Genomic DNA, 16172 nt, shown 5'->3' with positions numbered 1-16172 from the left:
ACCAGCCTGGGCAACATGGCAAGACTCCATGTCTACAAATTTTTCTTTTTCCAAAATGAACTTTTTCATGTGATGACAGATCATGAATAACAGTATTGCTGATATATTTGGGGAATGTCTGTTAAGGAACATCTTCTTTATCATAGAGATTAGTTCAGTAACCACTAACTTTATTTTCTAATGGTACATCTCTAGTGGTGCCTTTTTTCCTATATAATTCCTGGGTGAACTAAAAGTAGTGTTATTTTCCCTGATTGAACTCTGCAGAAAATCAAATATTCATTCTTTGGAAACCAGGAATCTGAAGAACACAGTGATAAAATTATCTAACTAGTCTGTGATTTTATGTTGTGATTACTTCTATGTTGTTTTTCTTTTCAAAGAAGAAAGTTAATGGATGTTTGCTCGGTGTTTAGTGGAAGAGCACTTCTCTGTCCCCCTTTTAAACTTGAAATACTACAAGCTACCGAGAAATTATTAAAAATCTCTTAGTGCTATTTTGCTTAGTATAGTGTTTCCTTTTCATTAGTGAAATGGGACTTAACAAATGGTACTAAATTATTTTTAGCATATTATTTCCAACTTTATATTACTCTTTAGAAATCAGCCTGAAATGTAACAGCCTAAATTATTCTGGCATAATGTACTATTTGCAGAGGGATGGCCAATTGTATGTAGCCCATAATGTTTACATATGGAATAAAAACCCCATTTGTTTAACATCTTACGAAAATTTTGTAGAGCAGCATATTAAGGCAGTGTCAAGAATTCTAGTGGGTTGTTAGAAGACCTGAGTTGTGTAGCCCAGCTCTTGTCACCTCACCAGCAGTGTGTGGACAAGTCACTAAAACTCCATCCTGTTTCCTCATTTGAAAATGGACCAGGCTTCAACTTCTCACTAGGTTGTTGTGGAGATCATATGAGATATATACAAACACATTGGAAATTCTAAAGCTCTTTAAATGTATTATGTTAGCATGGTAGCTGGAGATCAGAAATGGCCACACTTACTAATTTAAAACAAAAAGTGGAGAGAACATTACATGTTCATCTTAATACAAGTACTATTTGTTTTAGAGGGTTGTTTATCATTTCAAGTATAGATCTAAGACATTTTAGAAATATTCATGTAAAAGGATCGAATGAAAATTGCTTTGGGGGCTGGGCATGGTGGCTCATTCCTATAATCCCAGCAGTTCGGGAGGCCTAGGTGGGAGGAACACTTCAGCCCAGGAGTTGGAGACTAAGCTGGGCAATGTGGTGAAATTCCGTCTCCCCTGCCCAACCTCCCCGCTACCCCCCCCCACCCCCCGCCAAAAAAAAGCGCTGGGCATGGTAGCGTGTGATTTTGTGGTCCCAGCTGCTTAGGAGGCTGAGGTGGGAGGATCGCTTGAACCCAGGACCGAGGAGGTCAAGGCTATAGTGAGCCATCACTGCATCACAGCACTCTAGCATGGCTGACAGTGAGACTCTATTTCCAGAAATGAAAGAAAAAAAATGCTTTGGTCTTATTTCTTAATTGTGAAAATACTTGAAAATGAGTAATTTTTAATTTATAACAAAAGGCTGCTTCAAGATTGTTAAACATTTCTTTTTAGTGCTATTTGAGATTTTAGTTGGTTGTAAATTCAAATATCTTTCACAGTATTATAATTGTTCAGGGTTATTGTGATAGCAAATATATCAAAGCAGAGTGGTGGAACTCTTTTCTCTTCTGGAAAATTATTTTTAAGTCTAATTTTGTCTTTCACCCTTTTGTCTTATGCCATACCAAGTTATTTTACAGCCTATTTCAGAGATTGTTGGTGGTGTGTTTATATTTTCTAGTGGTTTTTAATTATCTATGATGGCTAGCTATTCCCTTGATTCTATAATATTGGGAGGAAGAATGATAATTACTCAATTTTAGGGTAGATTATGGTTTTCTAAATCCAGGAACCTGATACTTCTGGCATAGGCAGCTTGATGTTATAACTCATACAGGAGAAAAGGGATCAGCTTAGGTAAGAAACTGCACTCTCTTAAAAGCATTCCCCTTCTTTTTAACTTGAGAATTGTTTTCAACAGATCCCCTGTAAGCAGCTTACAGATTCGCTATGATCAACCAGGCAACAGCAGTTTGGAAAATCTGCCTCCAGTAGCAGCCAGCATAGAACAGCTTTTGGAGAGGCAGTGGAGTGAAGGACAGCAGTTTTTATTAGAACAGGGTACTCCTAGTGACAGTAAGTATTCATTTTCTTACGTGTAAGTCAAGACGGATGGGCAGATGGACAAACAGGCAGATGGATGCAGAAGTCACTTTTCATCCAGAGTAGTAATGGGATTATGATATACATTTCATATAATACAGTGAGAGAAAGTATAAGGTAGTGGTTTAATAGAAGAGATTCTATAGTGTTACTGCTTATATTTGAATCCTGTCTTTACCTGTTATTAATAGTATAATCTTGGGCATGTTTTTTAAAGTTCTTTAGTCTCCTATTTTTACCATTGGGAATAATAATGCACCCATATCAGAGGGTTATTGTGAGGATTAAATGACATGAAAAATATTAGGACCACTGCCTGGCTCATATATAGCATTGTCTCGGTGCTTACCATGATTATACATATCGGTACTTTGTGTCTCCACTGTACTTTGTTCTTACCAGTTTACTAAAATATATGAGCACTGTCTTCTCTTAGCCTAATTGTTTGAAGAAAACGTTGCTCACCTCTGGAAAACTTACTTTAAAAAATACATATAGTCGGCCGGGTGCAGTGGCTCACGTCTGTGATCCTAGCACTTTGGGAGGCCGAGATGGGTGGATCACGTCAGGAGATCGAGACCATCCTGGCTAACACGGTGAAACCCCGTCTCTAATAAAAATACAAAAAAAAATTAGCCGGGCATGGTGGCGGGCGCCTGTAGTCCCAGCTACACGGGAGGCTGAGGCAGGAGAATGGCGTGAACTCAGGGGATGCCGAGATCGCGCCACTGCACTCCAGCCTGGGCGACAGAGCGAGACTTCGTCTCTAGAAAAAAACAAACAAAAAAAACATATAGTCAAGTATGGCCGGCTAGCTTCTTCATAATTTGGAGGAAGACTAATAATTACTGAATTAAATCTATAATTAATATATATTATGCTTATCATCTGTTGGATTATAGAGCATGTACTATATATCTATATTTCAGTATCTTCACCATTTTAAGTGTTAGGGCCATGGGTGTAAAATGCAGAGTTAAAATAGGTGGTGGTTAGCTGGAGATGTGGCCTTGTCTTAATTTTAGGGAAAAATAGGTGATTTTCGTCATTTTGGAGTATAAACTTTTGCTGCTTCATTTTATTGAAACATTTTGCTTATTGTTGGCTAAGTGCCATAAATTGGTATTTTGTGAATGGTAACCTGACAAAAAATGGTAATTGTGAGGAAATTTCATGCCGGGCTAATCCTTTAAACACGATAGCTGGAGGATAGGTTTAGCTTAGTCTTATTGCATCTCATTTGGGCCCACTAAGATCTCTTTGTGGGATCTTGGAGGGAAGGGATAAAAGCTAAATCCTTGGGAAATGGCCAGATGTGTCTGTACCAGAGGAGTTGTATCTTCTGAAGGCCCTGAGGTCATGTTAAACAAATACAACTTTTTAGTATGTGATGGACACTTCAAAAATCTTAACAGTAACACTCTGTGTTGTTAGTTGGGAGGTCCAAGTTGTGGAAGGAATTGAAGTACCTGAGGTGATGGGGGCCAGACCGAAAGCCAGCCTGTTCACAGGGGATGCGCCTTTCTCCAGGACTGGAGACGTGGCTGGGCGCACACATAGCGCTCCCTGCTGGGTGACCTGCAGAGCAACATGCTGAGCAGCTGGGATTAGGGGCTTCCTGCCAGGAAGTCTGATGGCAGCACTTCGTTTAAATGGAACAACAAACAAAAACATGTGCTTGTTATTTTGGTAAAGGGTATTGGTGCGATCCTTAACCATTCTATATATGACTTCAATGAAAAATAGTGACAGGCTCTTGAATTTTTAATAGGCTTTTATTTTGACAAAAATAAAATGTCATCACTTTTCACTGAGAATGGAAAATTACCTGATGCTGGTGTGTGTGTTTTGGTATGTGGCAACAAAGTTTCCAGAAGGTACATCCAGGAACACTTTGCCTTTGTGCTTATAAAAATACATAGATAGGAAATGTAATCCCACATACAAATTTAGGAACAAAACTTAATCATTTAGAAACACTTTACAGAATTTCTACTGTTCTATTGTAACTTAATTTCTAAGGTTACTGGCACTGTGTAAAATACTTAGTCTCATGTGTGTACTTGTTATTAAAAACTATCCAAATGTGTGCTAGTTTTAGGAATGCTGAAGTCATTACACCAACTTCAAGTTGAAAACCGAAGATTAGAGGAACAAATTAAAAACTTGACTGCCAAAAAGGAACGGCTTCAGTTATTGAATGCACAGCTTTCAGTGCCTTTTCCAACAATAACAGCAAATCCTAGTCCGTCTCATCAAATACACACATTTTCAGCACAGACTGGTAAGTGTGAAAATATTTATTTTGTATGTAAAGAAAATAGGCTTTCAATGTTATTTGTATTATAAGTGAGTAATAATTGGTCACCAGTTATATGAAGATGTAGAAAAGGAATGATAGGTCGTTTTTCAAGGGCATAAAGAATCCTGTTAAGTGATCAACTTGAATTTACTGTAACTTCCTTAGTCCATAATATAATGGTAACATTTACTTAAATGTCTAATGATCTCATTATTGATTTAAAGTGATGGTATTCAATATAGATTTTTTTTCCTGTTTAAGTCAGTTAGGAATAGCAAGATTTGATGTTTAAGTGGTTTTGATATGGGCTTCAGCATAAGCTTTTAAATAAGCCTTTAATCTTACACATAATGTAATTTAATAGGGTAAATAGGTTTCTTTTTGTCTTTTATTATTCTAGCTCCTACTACTGATTCCTTGAACAGCAGTAAGAGCCCTCATATAGGAAACAGCTTTTTACCTGATAATTCTCTTCCTGTATTAAATCAGGTAATTTTTGTGTGGTTATTTTCATCTGTGTGATTTACTTGTAAATAATAGTATATTATGTCAAATGGTTTTAAATTATTTTAAACAGTTTTACTGTGTTCTTTAAATTTAGTTTCTCTTCTTACGCTAGGACTTAACCTCCAGTGGACAAAGCACCAGCAGCTCATCAGCTCTTTCTACCCCACCTCCTGCTGGGCAGAGTCCGGCTCAACAAGGCTCAGGAGTGAGTGGAGTTCAGCAGGTCAATGGTGTGACAGTGGGGGCACTAGCTAGTGGAATGCAGCCTGTAACTTCCACCATTCCTGCCGTGTCTGCAGTGGGTGGAATAATTGGAGCTTTGCCAGGTAACCAACTGGCAATTAATGGCATTGTAGGAGCTTTAAATGGGGTTATGCAGACTCCTGTCACAATGTCCCAGAACCCTACCCCTCTCACTCACACAACTGTACCACCTAATGCAACACATCCAATGCCAGCTACACTGACTAACAGGTAAGAAACTTAAGTATGTTTTGGGTTTTTTAGTGTAACTAACGGAGTACCAGTGTTGTCTATGCCTTAGATTGGGGCTTTCAATGTGTTTCTTTGTAGATATACCTTAAGAAGTCTGCCAAAAATTTTAAGTATATTATACACAGAGTACATTTATTTTTGAAACTTAGATTTAAATGAATTCACTTATAGTGACAGCATTAAATATGTTTTGTGCTGAAAATTAGTCTTAATCTGTGACGTCTATTTTTAAATACTAGTTTTTCTTATTTGTATATTGAATTCCTGTATCAAATTCTGAAGAAAGGTAATATAGTGGAGATAACATGAATATTAGTTTCTTAAAATGTATGTAATATTTTTAATATTCTAATCAAAGATTTTGGTATAGGATAAAGGTCATTTATTTATCTGAATTCCCAGGAAGTGAGACTCATTGGTTTCACTGTACTGGAACTACATTTGAATGCTTGTTCAAAACTAGGGGACTAGAGCTATGTTGTTATTAAACATACTATGTTGTTATTAAACATACTTTTGGGGGAATAAATACTTTTAAATGGATTTGCAGTGGGTACTAGAAAGCTGTTTCCTCTAGCTCTCTTCATTGGTGTTTAGTTTTACCATTGGGACCATTAGAAAAGGATAAGTCAAATCAGTAGTATGTTTGGATTCTTTGTTTCAAATATGTGTTTACTTAGTGTGAGTTAAATTATCTTTGAATAATTAAAGATAAATTATTACATATGCCTGTTAGAAACACATGTAAATTTCTATTCCATAAAATAAGGTAGGGCCTATTTGTTTTATAATAAAAACATTTCTTGACAATGTGAATTCTTGTTTAGCTGTACACATACATATATATACACACACACACACAATTTGTACATAATTGTTTTCAAAGTGTTTGGATTAAAAATTGTACTTAAGTTATTAAACATCAAATTGAAAAGTTGTCTTTCATGTTTAAACTTCTAAAAATGCGTTAGAGGTGTGTAGTAAAAAGTAAGAATTGTAATCATTTTTCAGTGCCTCAGGACTAGGATTACTTTCTGACCAGCAAAGACAATTACTTATTCATCAACAGCAGTTTCAGCAGTTGTTAAATTCTCAACAGCTCACACCAGTAAGTTCTTTCTTTTGATAATATTTTATTAGGAGCATGTGTTCTAAGCTGTAATATTCAGTGTGGGTATAGATTTCTCCTTGTTAAATAACATTATTGAATGCATAATCCAAAAAGTTTTTCTTGCCATGTGGTATACAGGCTGTGATACCTGCAGTGATGTCACATTCACTCCTGAACTTAAAAGTGACAGGGCACGTGGCATGGTGCTTCCATAGGCTCTGGTAACACAGTGCCGAATGAGATGTGGTGTGTGTTTTCCCGGAGCTTCATTTTGATATAAGAGATGGATGGACACGATGAACGCTTTTTGGTTCTGATAAATGCTGAGGAGAACAAGGAAGTGGAATAAGGGGGGAAGAGCATAGGGAACCGAGGACCATTTTATATAGGATGGCCCTGCCTCTGCAAGGGGTGACTTTTGAGCACAGACTGACCTAAGAGCTCAGGGAGTACGCCATAGAGAGAAATCATGTTGGAGGTAAAGGGGCAACTGCTGTCAAAGGCCTGGGCATGCTTGTGTGTGGAAGAGGAGGCAGCAGCAGTGTGGTAAGGGTGGGAGAGGTCAGAGCCAAGCAGGGAGTCTCAGATGATTGCATACAACCTTTCTTGGCTGTGGCAAGAAATTTGGACTTTATCTTGAATACGATGAAAAGCCACTGGCGATTTTTTAAAAAATCTATTACGGAGAATTTCAAGTGTACCAAAAGTAGAGCGGAGAGCACCCTGAAGACCTGTGTAGTCCTCCTCCTCTCACCCGGCACTGACAATCTCAGTTTTGTTTATCTTATTTCATTCTCCATTTTTTTCAGGATTAAGAATTGGAGGGTTTTGAACAGAATAGTGAAATAATGATTTACATTTTGAAGGATTAGTTTTGCTGCTATATGAAGAATAGTCTGTGTGTATTATAGGGTGTGGGGGAGTGAAGACAGGCAAAAGTGGAAACAGGGAGGGAGTGACCCAGGCAGGAGACGTAGGTGTTAAAATAGTATGGGCTATGTATTGAAAACTGCCTGGAATTGTGGTATATATAGTTACATTTTTGAGATGGAGTTTTGCTCTGTCGCCCAGGCTGGAATGCCGTGGCACAATCTGGGCTCCCTGCAACCTCCATCTCCTGGGCTCAAGTGATTATCCTGCCTCAGCCTCCTGAGTAGCTGAGACTACAGGCATGTCCCACCATGCCTGGCTAATTTTTTTTTTTTTTTTTTTGTAGACAGGGTTTCACCATGTTGCCCAGGCTGGTCTTGAACTCATGACCTCAAGTGATCTGCCCTTAGCCTTCCAGAGTGCTGGAATTACAGGTGTGAGCCACTGTGCCTAGCCCAGATGTTTTGAAGATAGAACCAACAAGACTTGTTTGCTGGACATACAAGAGAAAGAAGAATTCTGAATGGTTGGATAGTGACTTTTACTGAGATGTGGAAGAACAGAATCCAGCCAGTTTTGGAGAGAAAAATAGGTGTCATGGACACACTAAGTTTGAAATCCCTTTAGATGTGCAAGTCAAGTGGAGATAAGACAGTTGCATAGTAGGTGTCTGGAGTCCCAGGCAAAGATGCAGTTAGAGATAGAAATCTGGGGTTAGTGCTGCACAGGTGATGAGAGCCATGAGATTTGATGCAGACTCCTAGAGCATGAAGATTGAGTCCTGGACACCCTAGAAAAGAATAAGCCAGTAAAGAAAGGCTATTGAGAAACAGTGGCCAGTGAGCCTAGACAAGGACACTGTGGCATCTTAGGGGCCAGGTGAAGGAAATGTTTCCAGAAAGGGAGGAGTCAACTGTGTAAAATGCTTCTGTGGTAGGGTAAGAAAGAATTGACCAACCGGGCGTGGTGGTGCATACCTGTGATACCAGTTAACTGGGGGGCTGAGGTGGGAGGATCACTGGAGCCCAGGAGGTTGAGGCTGCAGTGAGCTGTAATCATGCCACTGCACCTCAGCCTGGGTGGCAGGAACTGTTTCTTAAAGGTTGTCTAGAGACTTTTTACAGTTTGGGTGTGATAAAAGTAAAAACCTCGTAAATGGTTCAAAAGAAAATGGGAGGGAGAGGAAGTAAAGATAGCATATGGGCACCTTAAGACATGTCACTTTGGAAAGCAGAGGAAAGGGAAGAAGGAGGCGGATGTAGTAGTACCACGGGGCAGTTTTGACTCATTTTGAATGTGACAGCATGTGTGTATGCTGATGGGACATTTCTGGCATAGGAGAGAAGAAAGGTGCTAGCAGAGGAGGAGATGAGAACAGTATTTCACTGCACCAGCAGGGCAGGCAGAACAACTGGAGGTGGGTTTTATGTGGAGGGTTGAAGCAATCCCACTTTCAATGCTTCTGATTTTCTTAATTAGAAGTAAAGGGAGGGGCCGGGCGCGGTGGCTCAAGCCTGTAATCCCAGCACTTTGGGAGGCTGAGGCGGGCGGATCACGAGGTCAGGAGATCGAGACCATCCTGGCTAACATGGTGAAACCCCGTCTCTACTAAAATAAATACAAAAAACTAGCTGGGCGAGGTGGCGGGTGCCTAGTCCCAGCTACTCGGGAGGCTGAGGCAGGAGAATGGTGTAAACCTGGGAGGCGGAGCTTGCAGTGAGCTGAGATCCGGCCACTGCACTCCAGCCTGGGCGACAGAGCCAGACTCCGTCTCAAAAAAAAAAAAAAAAAAAAAAAAAAAAAAAAGAAGTAAAGGGAGGGAGATGGGTGTTAACGGTTAGATGAGAGGGGAGATGGGAAATAGAGAACTTGGAGAAGGGGAGAAAGTATGGACCGAGACCCAAGTGGGGTTGTGGCTCAGGTGCAGGGCAGGCCTGGCCCTGTGGACAGTCATGGGGCTTCCTCCAGACCCATTTCCCGAGCACTCTTCATGTAGTTGGGCTGCTTGGAGAATGATTTTCAGTCTGTTTTTAGAGGGGTGTTAAAGGCACACTGCATATGAGTGTATATAAATTCTTAATTGCTGGCCGGGCATGGTGGCTCATGCATGTAATCCCAGCACTTTGGGAGGCCGAGGCGGGCAGATCACAAGGTCAGGAGTTCGAGACCAGCCTGACCAACATGGTGAAACCCCGTCTCTACTAAAAATACAAATTTTTTTTTTTTTTTTTTTTTTTGAGACGGAGTCTCGCTGTGTCGCCCAGGCTGGAGTGCAGTGGCTGGATCTCAGCTCACTGCAAGCTCTGCCTCCTGGGTTTTTACGCCATTCTCCTGCCTCAGCCTCCCGAGTAGCCGGGACTACAGGCGCCCGCCACCTCGCCCGGCTAGTTTTTTGTATTTTTTAGTAGAGACGGGGTTTCACCGTGTTAGCCAGGATGGTCTCGAACTCCTGACCTCGTGATCCGCCCGTCTCGGCCTCCCAAAGTGCTGGGATTACAGGCTTGAGCCACCGCACCCGGCCAAAATACAAAAATTAGCTGAGTATGGTAGCGTGTCCCTATAATCTCAGCTACTCAGGAGGCCGAGGCAGGAGAATTGCTTGAACCCGGAAGGTAGAGGTTGCAGTGAGCCGAGATCACACCACTGCACTCCAGCCTGGACGACTAGAACGAGACTCCATCTCAAAAAAAGAAAAAAAAAAAATGCTGACACTAAGATTGGGATCTTGTTTTTCTTATCTGTTGCCTCATCTTAATATGAGTACTAAAACTCAATTTGTTTGGGTGTCTTCCTATTAATCAAGATTTTACTCTAATAATAGCACGTGTAGATGTCTCATTTCCAGAACTTGGTTAAGGAATTTTCAGCACAAATTATTGCTTGGAGACCATGAGGACTAAAGGACTGTACTTTTTCCTTCATCCGCCAGTGTTGTGGGCTAAAGTTTGTTCATTTACAGGGATCAAACGATGTAGGTGAGAATTTGTTGGAAGCCTCCGCACAGCTTCCGCCCGACACTCTTGCTTGACCCTGCTTCCCCCAGATGACCTGCATGGTGCTAAATCCAGTGGTCAGTTCTCATTCTTCATCTTATGTGACCTGGCAACAGCATTTGACAGAGTTGATCACTTTTCCTCCTCCTTGAAACATTTCCTCCCCTCAGCTTCCAGGATACCACATCATCTTGGTGTCTTCCTATAACTGGTCATTCCTCTTTAGCATCCTTTCTTGGTCCTCTTCTTCACCCTCTTGAGTGCGCCCAAGGTGGAATTCAGTGATCTCCTATCGCTGTCCTTAAATAGCATCTCTGTGCTGATTTACATCTCCAGCCAGACCTCTCTGTGGAGCTTCAAGCTCCTGTAATCCATCTGCTCACTCAGTAGCTCCACTGGTTTTTTTTTTTTTTTTTGAGACGGAGTCTCGCTCTGTCGCCTAGGCTGGAGTGCAGTGGTGCGATCTCGGCTCACCGCAAGCTCCGCCTCCCGGGTTCACGCCATTCTCCTGCCTCAGCCTCTTGAGTAGCTGGGACTACAGGCGGCCAGCTAATTTTTTTGTATTTTACTAAGAGATGAGGTTTCACCATGTTAGCCAGGATGGTCTCGATCTCCTGACCTCGTGATCCGCCCGCCTCAGCCTCCCAAAGTGCTGGGATTATAGGCGTGAGCCACCACGCCGGGCCTCCACTGGCATATCTTAAAAGACATTTCTAACATGACGTGTCCAAAACCAAACAGCTGATCTTCCTGCACAACCCTGCCCCACCTATCGTTTTCCTCACGTCAGCTGATGGCAGCTCCATCCTCACTCTGACACCCCACATTGACTCCATCCTGAAATCAGACTCTGCCACTTCTCAAAACCTTCCCATTTTACTATGAATACAAGCCAGGCTGGCCATGCCTTGCCACTGCAAGCTCTGCGTTCTTCTCACTTCCTCCTGGCTCCCTCCACCCTCCCCAGGTCCTTGCTGCTACTGGATCCTGCTGGACCTGCCCCTCTGGAGGCCCTTGGCACTGCCTGGAAATCCTCGTCCACCCCCATATCCACCCAGCTAATTCCCTCATCTCCAAATCTTCATCCAGATGTTAACTTCGCAATGAAAACTGCCCTGGCTAATCTGCTTAAAATTACAACCTGACCATTAAACCCTACTCCCTCCAGACTTTCTCAATCACAATTCTGTTTCCCTTGACGCAGAGCAGTAATCACATTTGAACGTTTTCATTTATTTGCCTTTCCCTGCTCAATGTGTTTCAAGCACCAAAAGCAGTGCCTGGCACCTAGTAAGCGCTCAGGAAATCTATAAATATATGCTGCATGAAGTATGTGCTTGCTGTAAAGAGTGGTCTGTAACTGTGTCAAGAAAGCACCCTAATGACAGGCAGGAACGGGAACTTTAAAGTTGTTTTAAGTTTGGAAAGGGTTTGACCACGCATGATACATTCAAATGTCCACCTTGATTTCTCTAAGCTGCTGCATTCCCTCATTGATCATCACGGATAACCTAATAGAAGTTTCCTATGTGTGTCCTGTTTTAAAAATAAGCTGTTCACTGAAGATATTGACATTTTATAGCAGATAGTTATTATCTAGTACAGCATATTTTCCTAGATACTTGCTTTCTTTCTTAGCAAATATCTAATATTAAAGGAAAGAAAACAAAAGGCAGATTCATCTGATTGCTGAATTCTGTGCTTGGGAACTCACTTTCTCTCACGTTTTTCCCTAAGGAACAACATCAAGCCTTTTTGTATCAGTTAATGCAACATCACCACCAGCAGCACCACCAGCCTGAACTTCAGCAGCTGCAGATCCCTGGACCAACACAAATACCCATCAACAACCTTCTTGCAGGTACACAGGCACCCCCACTTCACACAGCTACCGCCAACCCATTTCTCACAATCCATGGAGATAATGCAAGTCAGAAAGTAGCAGTAAGTATGTTTTCCTTACTACATCTAATGAAACAAGAACTGTATTGAATAATCAGAGATGATCATTTTCCAGCCTAATTCTGTTCCCCTGATCATTTCTTCTTAAAACCCGTTGCTTTTAGCAGATGGATATTATAGGCAAAGGATCTAAGCCAATTTATACATCCCCTAAGTGTATCAGTTTGAATTTGCACATTAGGTTTGAAGGCTGTTTTATAATTCAGCAATTTTCAAGATGACAGTATATTTTAGTTAGCAAGTCATATGGGACAATCAAATCAAAAGACAATGGTTGGCGCTTTCTGAGAAGCTTTGTTTAGTTATAGAACCAGTCTATGTAACTTGAAAATATTTTTATTTTACTCTAAAGTGCTTTTTACTGATTAAGTATATTTATTACCAAGATTAATACATACATTTTAGGGCACACAATCCAATTATTTTACCAGATTACTTAAGAGAAAGTAAATCAGTCACATCTATAATGGAATTCAAATTTTTAGTTATTTTCATGTAAGTGATGGCATCTTACCCTTTCAATGTGAAAGTTAAATTAAAAATGGATGCAGGAACAGTATTCTACACATACAGGAGAACCCATTTTAAGGCCGTTTCTTTCTATTAATTCTCCCCTTCAGTTAGATCTACTTTACTGGAGTATAAATGTTTCCCCTAAATTCCAGTTCAGGGCAGAACCCTGTTAGAGGAAGGCTATGGGGATGTAGAATGGAGACTGGACATCAGGAAAAGGAAGAAGGGAGAGACTGAGGTGGGAGACTTGGCAAATGAGTGTTCAAAGTTGCAGTGTTTGCTGTTTCCCGTTACTTTGAAAATTTTGTTTACTGTGCTTTTAGTCTTCAGAAACTTTAGTTTGTACTTAGTAATGAGAATTATTCAAAATAGAGGATTGTTTTTCATGAACTCTTCAATGCTTTCTGTTTGCCCTCTTGTCTCGCCAACTTCCTGTCATCACACACGGCGTTTACCTCTCCAGTGTTCTGCTGACATGGGCAATTTTCAGTGATTCTGTATTGAGTTCTTTGGTAGCATTTTTTCCCCCTGTGTTTCACAAGTTTTTTTCTTGTGTTAAGAAATGCACTAATTACAAACTTTTCCTAGGTTATACAATATGAAATGTATTTAATGGAAAATCACAGTAATTTAATGAGATAATAGAGGAACACAGTGCTGGGAGGTGCTGTTTGCTCAGTACCCTGCTATGTGCTGGGGTCCTTGCTAGATACCGTGACATCTGATTTCAGTCTTTAAAGTAATAATAGGCTGTAACTCCATTTTTTATAGATTAGTAAAAGGAAATGCAAAGAAAGCCCAAGGACAAATAGCAAATGTGGAATCACAGCCCATGACTTTCTTGGCCCATAAAAATTTTGTTCTCTACAGTACCATGTTACTTTTGTGGAAAAGTTGATTTTGGAAGATGAATTCTGCATTCATTCTTTAGAAGTTCTGTCCCTCAGATGGGCCCACCTCTTTGGTCTTTTTATACTGTTGAATTTAATGTTTTTGAAGTATTTACTAGTAAATTCATGTCTATATATTATGTTGCAAGTAGCCTTGCCAACTTAAAAGAAAAAAGGGAATAACTTTCTATACCACATTTTATCTCAGTTTCAAATTGGGAGTATATTATCAAAAGTTGATTTAGCTAACGCATCTGCTCTTTTGTTTAACTGCAGAGACTTAGTGATAAAACCGGGCCTGTAGCTCAAGAGAAAAGTTGACACCTGAGAAACATCTAGAAATTGCCTGTCCTGCTGTTCTAGCACTTCATCTGGCTGCCTTTGCAGTCCTTTTACTACAGCTATGAAGAAACGCAACAAGAAACTTAATGCACAACAAAGGATTAATTGCCGCAAGGACATTCTTGTAAGGCTTTGATTAGTTTTCTTGTTGCTTTGTTGCACTGAAATGGAATTCCCGTGCCCCTACCCCTTACCCCAATTTTTTGAACATGGAAAGAAAATTTAATACGTTTTTAAAGTGATATAATTTACATGCAATATGTTTATCAACTCAAGAATATAGTTGGTACACAACTAGGTTTATAAATTGGAGATACGAATAGCAAAACTAAATACTTGTTCCATTTACAAACTACTTGATTTTATTGTACAAGTTGAAATACGCTCTTTTGTTTGGGTTACAGTATGCTTGCTCTAAGTCAAATTCCAAGGAACTAATTTCTTCTGGAGTTCCATTGATTCAATATTACAAATATATAGCGCATCACCTGGGACTTGGCATTCTTTGTTAAAAAATATTTCCTTTCTAATGGGATTTAGCCAGTTTTGGTAATCAAGTTAGGATGGTAATGTCTGCATCTGCTAAAGGTAATTTTCTTTTGAGAATTGCTTTCTTTAGTGTTAAGAGCTACTCATATTTTAAAGAAACCTTGAGTTAACTGAGTTCTGAGGCTGCTGGGGGAACCAGATCAATTCAAAGCGAAATACTTCTTTCAGAAAGGGGCCACTCTGGAAAGTGCTGGTGGGGTTTGCCCTTGATCAAGTGCCTCCATTGTGCTGCAAGGGCTCTAGACAGCAGGGTGGGACAGTCAGTCCTCCGAGCAGCAGGAATCATCCCTTCACACCTGCAGCCTTCCCATGCTTCCGCCTTTATTCAGAACTTTCTGTGCCACTGTAGATAGCTCAGGCAAAACTATTACCTGGGTATTTATCCACTAATGAGTCACAAGAAAAGGAGTGGATTTGGTAAGAATAGAGAGTTGTTTTATTTTAACCACTTCCCATTACTGACCATTAAAACAAAAGCTCACCACTAGAGTTCCTGAAAACAGGGGAAACCTGTATGACAGCCCTTCCACTTTGGGGAGCCACACTTTTGATGTGACAGTACCGCAGAGTGATCCACCATGGGGGATGTAATCACCAAACTGTTCTTTGGTGTGTGAATTATTAGTGGAAAAGACCCAGCTGTAATTAGACCTCCACTGTGTACTTAGCTGGAAGAACATGTTAATTCTGCAATATGTCTCTTGGTTAAACATTGCACAGTTCTTACCTCATTTCTGTAAATAAAGTTTTGTGAATCTGTTTTGTATTGTGAAAAATTCATAAGATAACATTGATATTTTGATTTGTAATATTTCTAATTGGTAGATTTAATTGAAAAGTAAAATTAATTTATTTTTATATGTTCAGGGGAATTTTAAAGTCAAGTATTTTGTAGATAATTTAAAAAATCAGTGTGGTTTATTTTACTTATTTAACCCACTGGTTGTTATTCTGTAACAGTTTGTATAAATGGTAAATTTTGAATGTGTTGTTATTTTACCTAGATGTAAAATTCCACATGTATTAAAGTGTACAAAGTTTTGTTAATAAAATTTAATAATGTTTATAACTCCGTGCCATTCTCATTTGGAGAGGATGGAGGGGGTACATCCATGTTGCTTCCTCAGGGAGTCTTGGCCTGTGTTTTGTGTTTGGAGCACTGGTATATTGCCCCGGAGTTAATGGAAACTCATGAGCAAATGCTATACGATGTGCAAGGCATTCTGTAAAGCAGTGTGCAGTACAAACCCACCTCGGGCTCAGAGATCTTGGATCATCCTCAGATGAGAGGGAGAGTGAAGAGGGAAATAGCCTCGGTGGAGATAAAAGGAAAACAAAGTCCAGATAAGATAATTAATTAGAGCCCGTTGATAAAGCAGTACTCACACT

General features: G+C 40.2%; 1 protein-coding gene across 16 annotated transcripts in view; it reads left to right on the top strand.

Moving 5' to 3' along the window:
* The window catches only part of LOC105480072 (MLLT10 histone lysine methyltransferase DOT1L cofactor), a 219205-nt gene extending 203353 nt beyond the window's left edge, over window positions 1-15852 (top strand). For 11 of the 16 annotated variants that reach the window (XM_071070398.1, XM_071070403.1, XM_071070397.1 and 8 more), the window contains 7 exons: window positions 2068-2222; window positions 4345-4533; window positions 4952-5040; window positions 5171-5532; window positions 6565-6661; window positions 12265-12471; window positions 14169-15852. In XM_071070398.1, the coding sequence (XP_070926499.1) occupies window positions 2068-2222; window positions 4345-4533; window positions 4952-5040; window positions 5171-5532; window positions 6565-6661; window positions 12265-12471; window positions 14169-14213 (1144 nt within the window). In that variant the 3' untranslated portion in view covers window positions 14214-15852. Of the gene's footprint in view, window positions 1-2067; window positions 2223-4344; window positions 4534-4951; window positions 5041-5170; window positions 5533-6564; window positions 6662-7880; window positions 7969-8872; window positions 8952-12264; window positions 12472-14168 lie in introns of those variants that run through there. The other 5 variants (XR_011608212.1, XR_011608213.1, XM_071070401.1 and 2 more) reach the window with 5 other exon arrangements.
* The last annotated feature ends 320 nt before the right edge of the window (window positions 15853-16172 follow it).

Source organism: Macaca nemestrina, chromosome 9, assembly GCF_043159975.1.
Source record: "Macaca nemestrina isolate mMacNem1 chromosome 9, mMacNem.hap1, whole genome shotgun sequence".
In the NCBI taxonomy this organism is placed as follows: Eukaryota; Metazoa; Chordata; class Mammalia; order Primates; family Cercopithecidae; genus Macaca; species Macaca nemestrina.
This window is presented reverse-complemented; position numbering and strand designations above follow the sequence as displayed.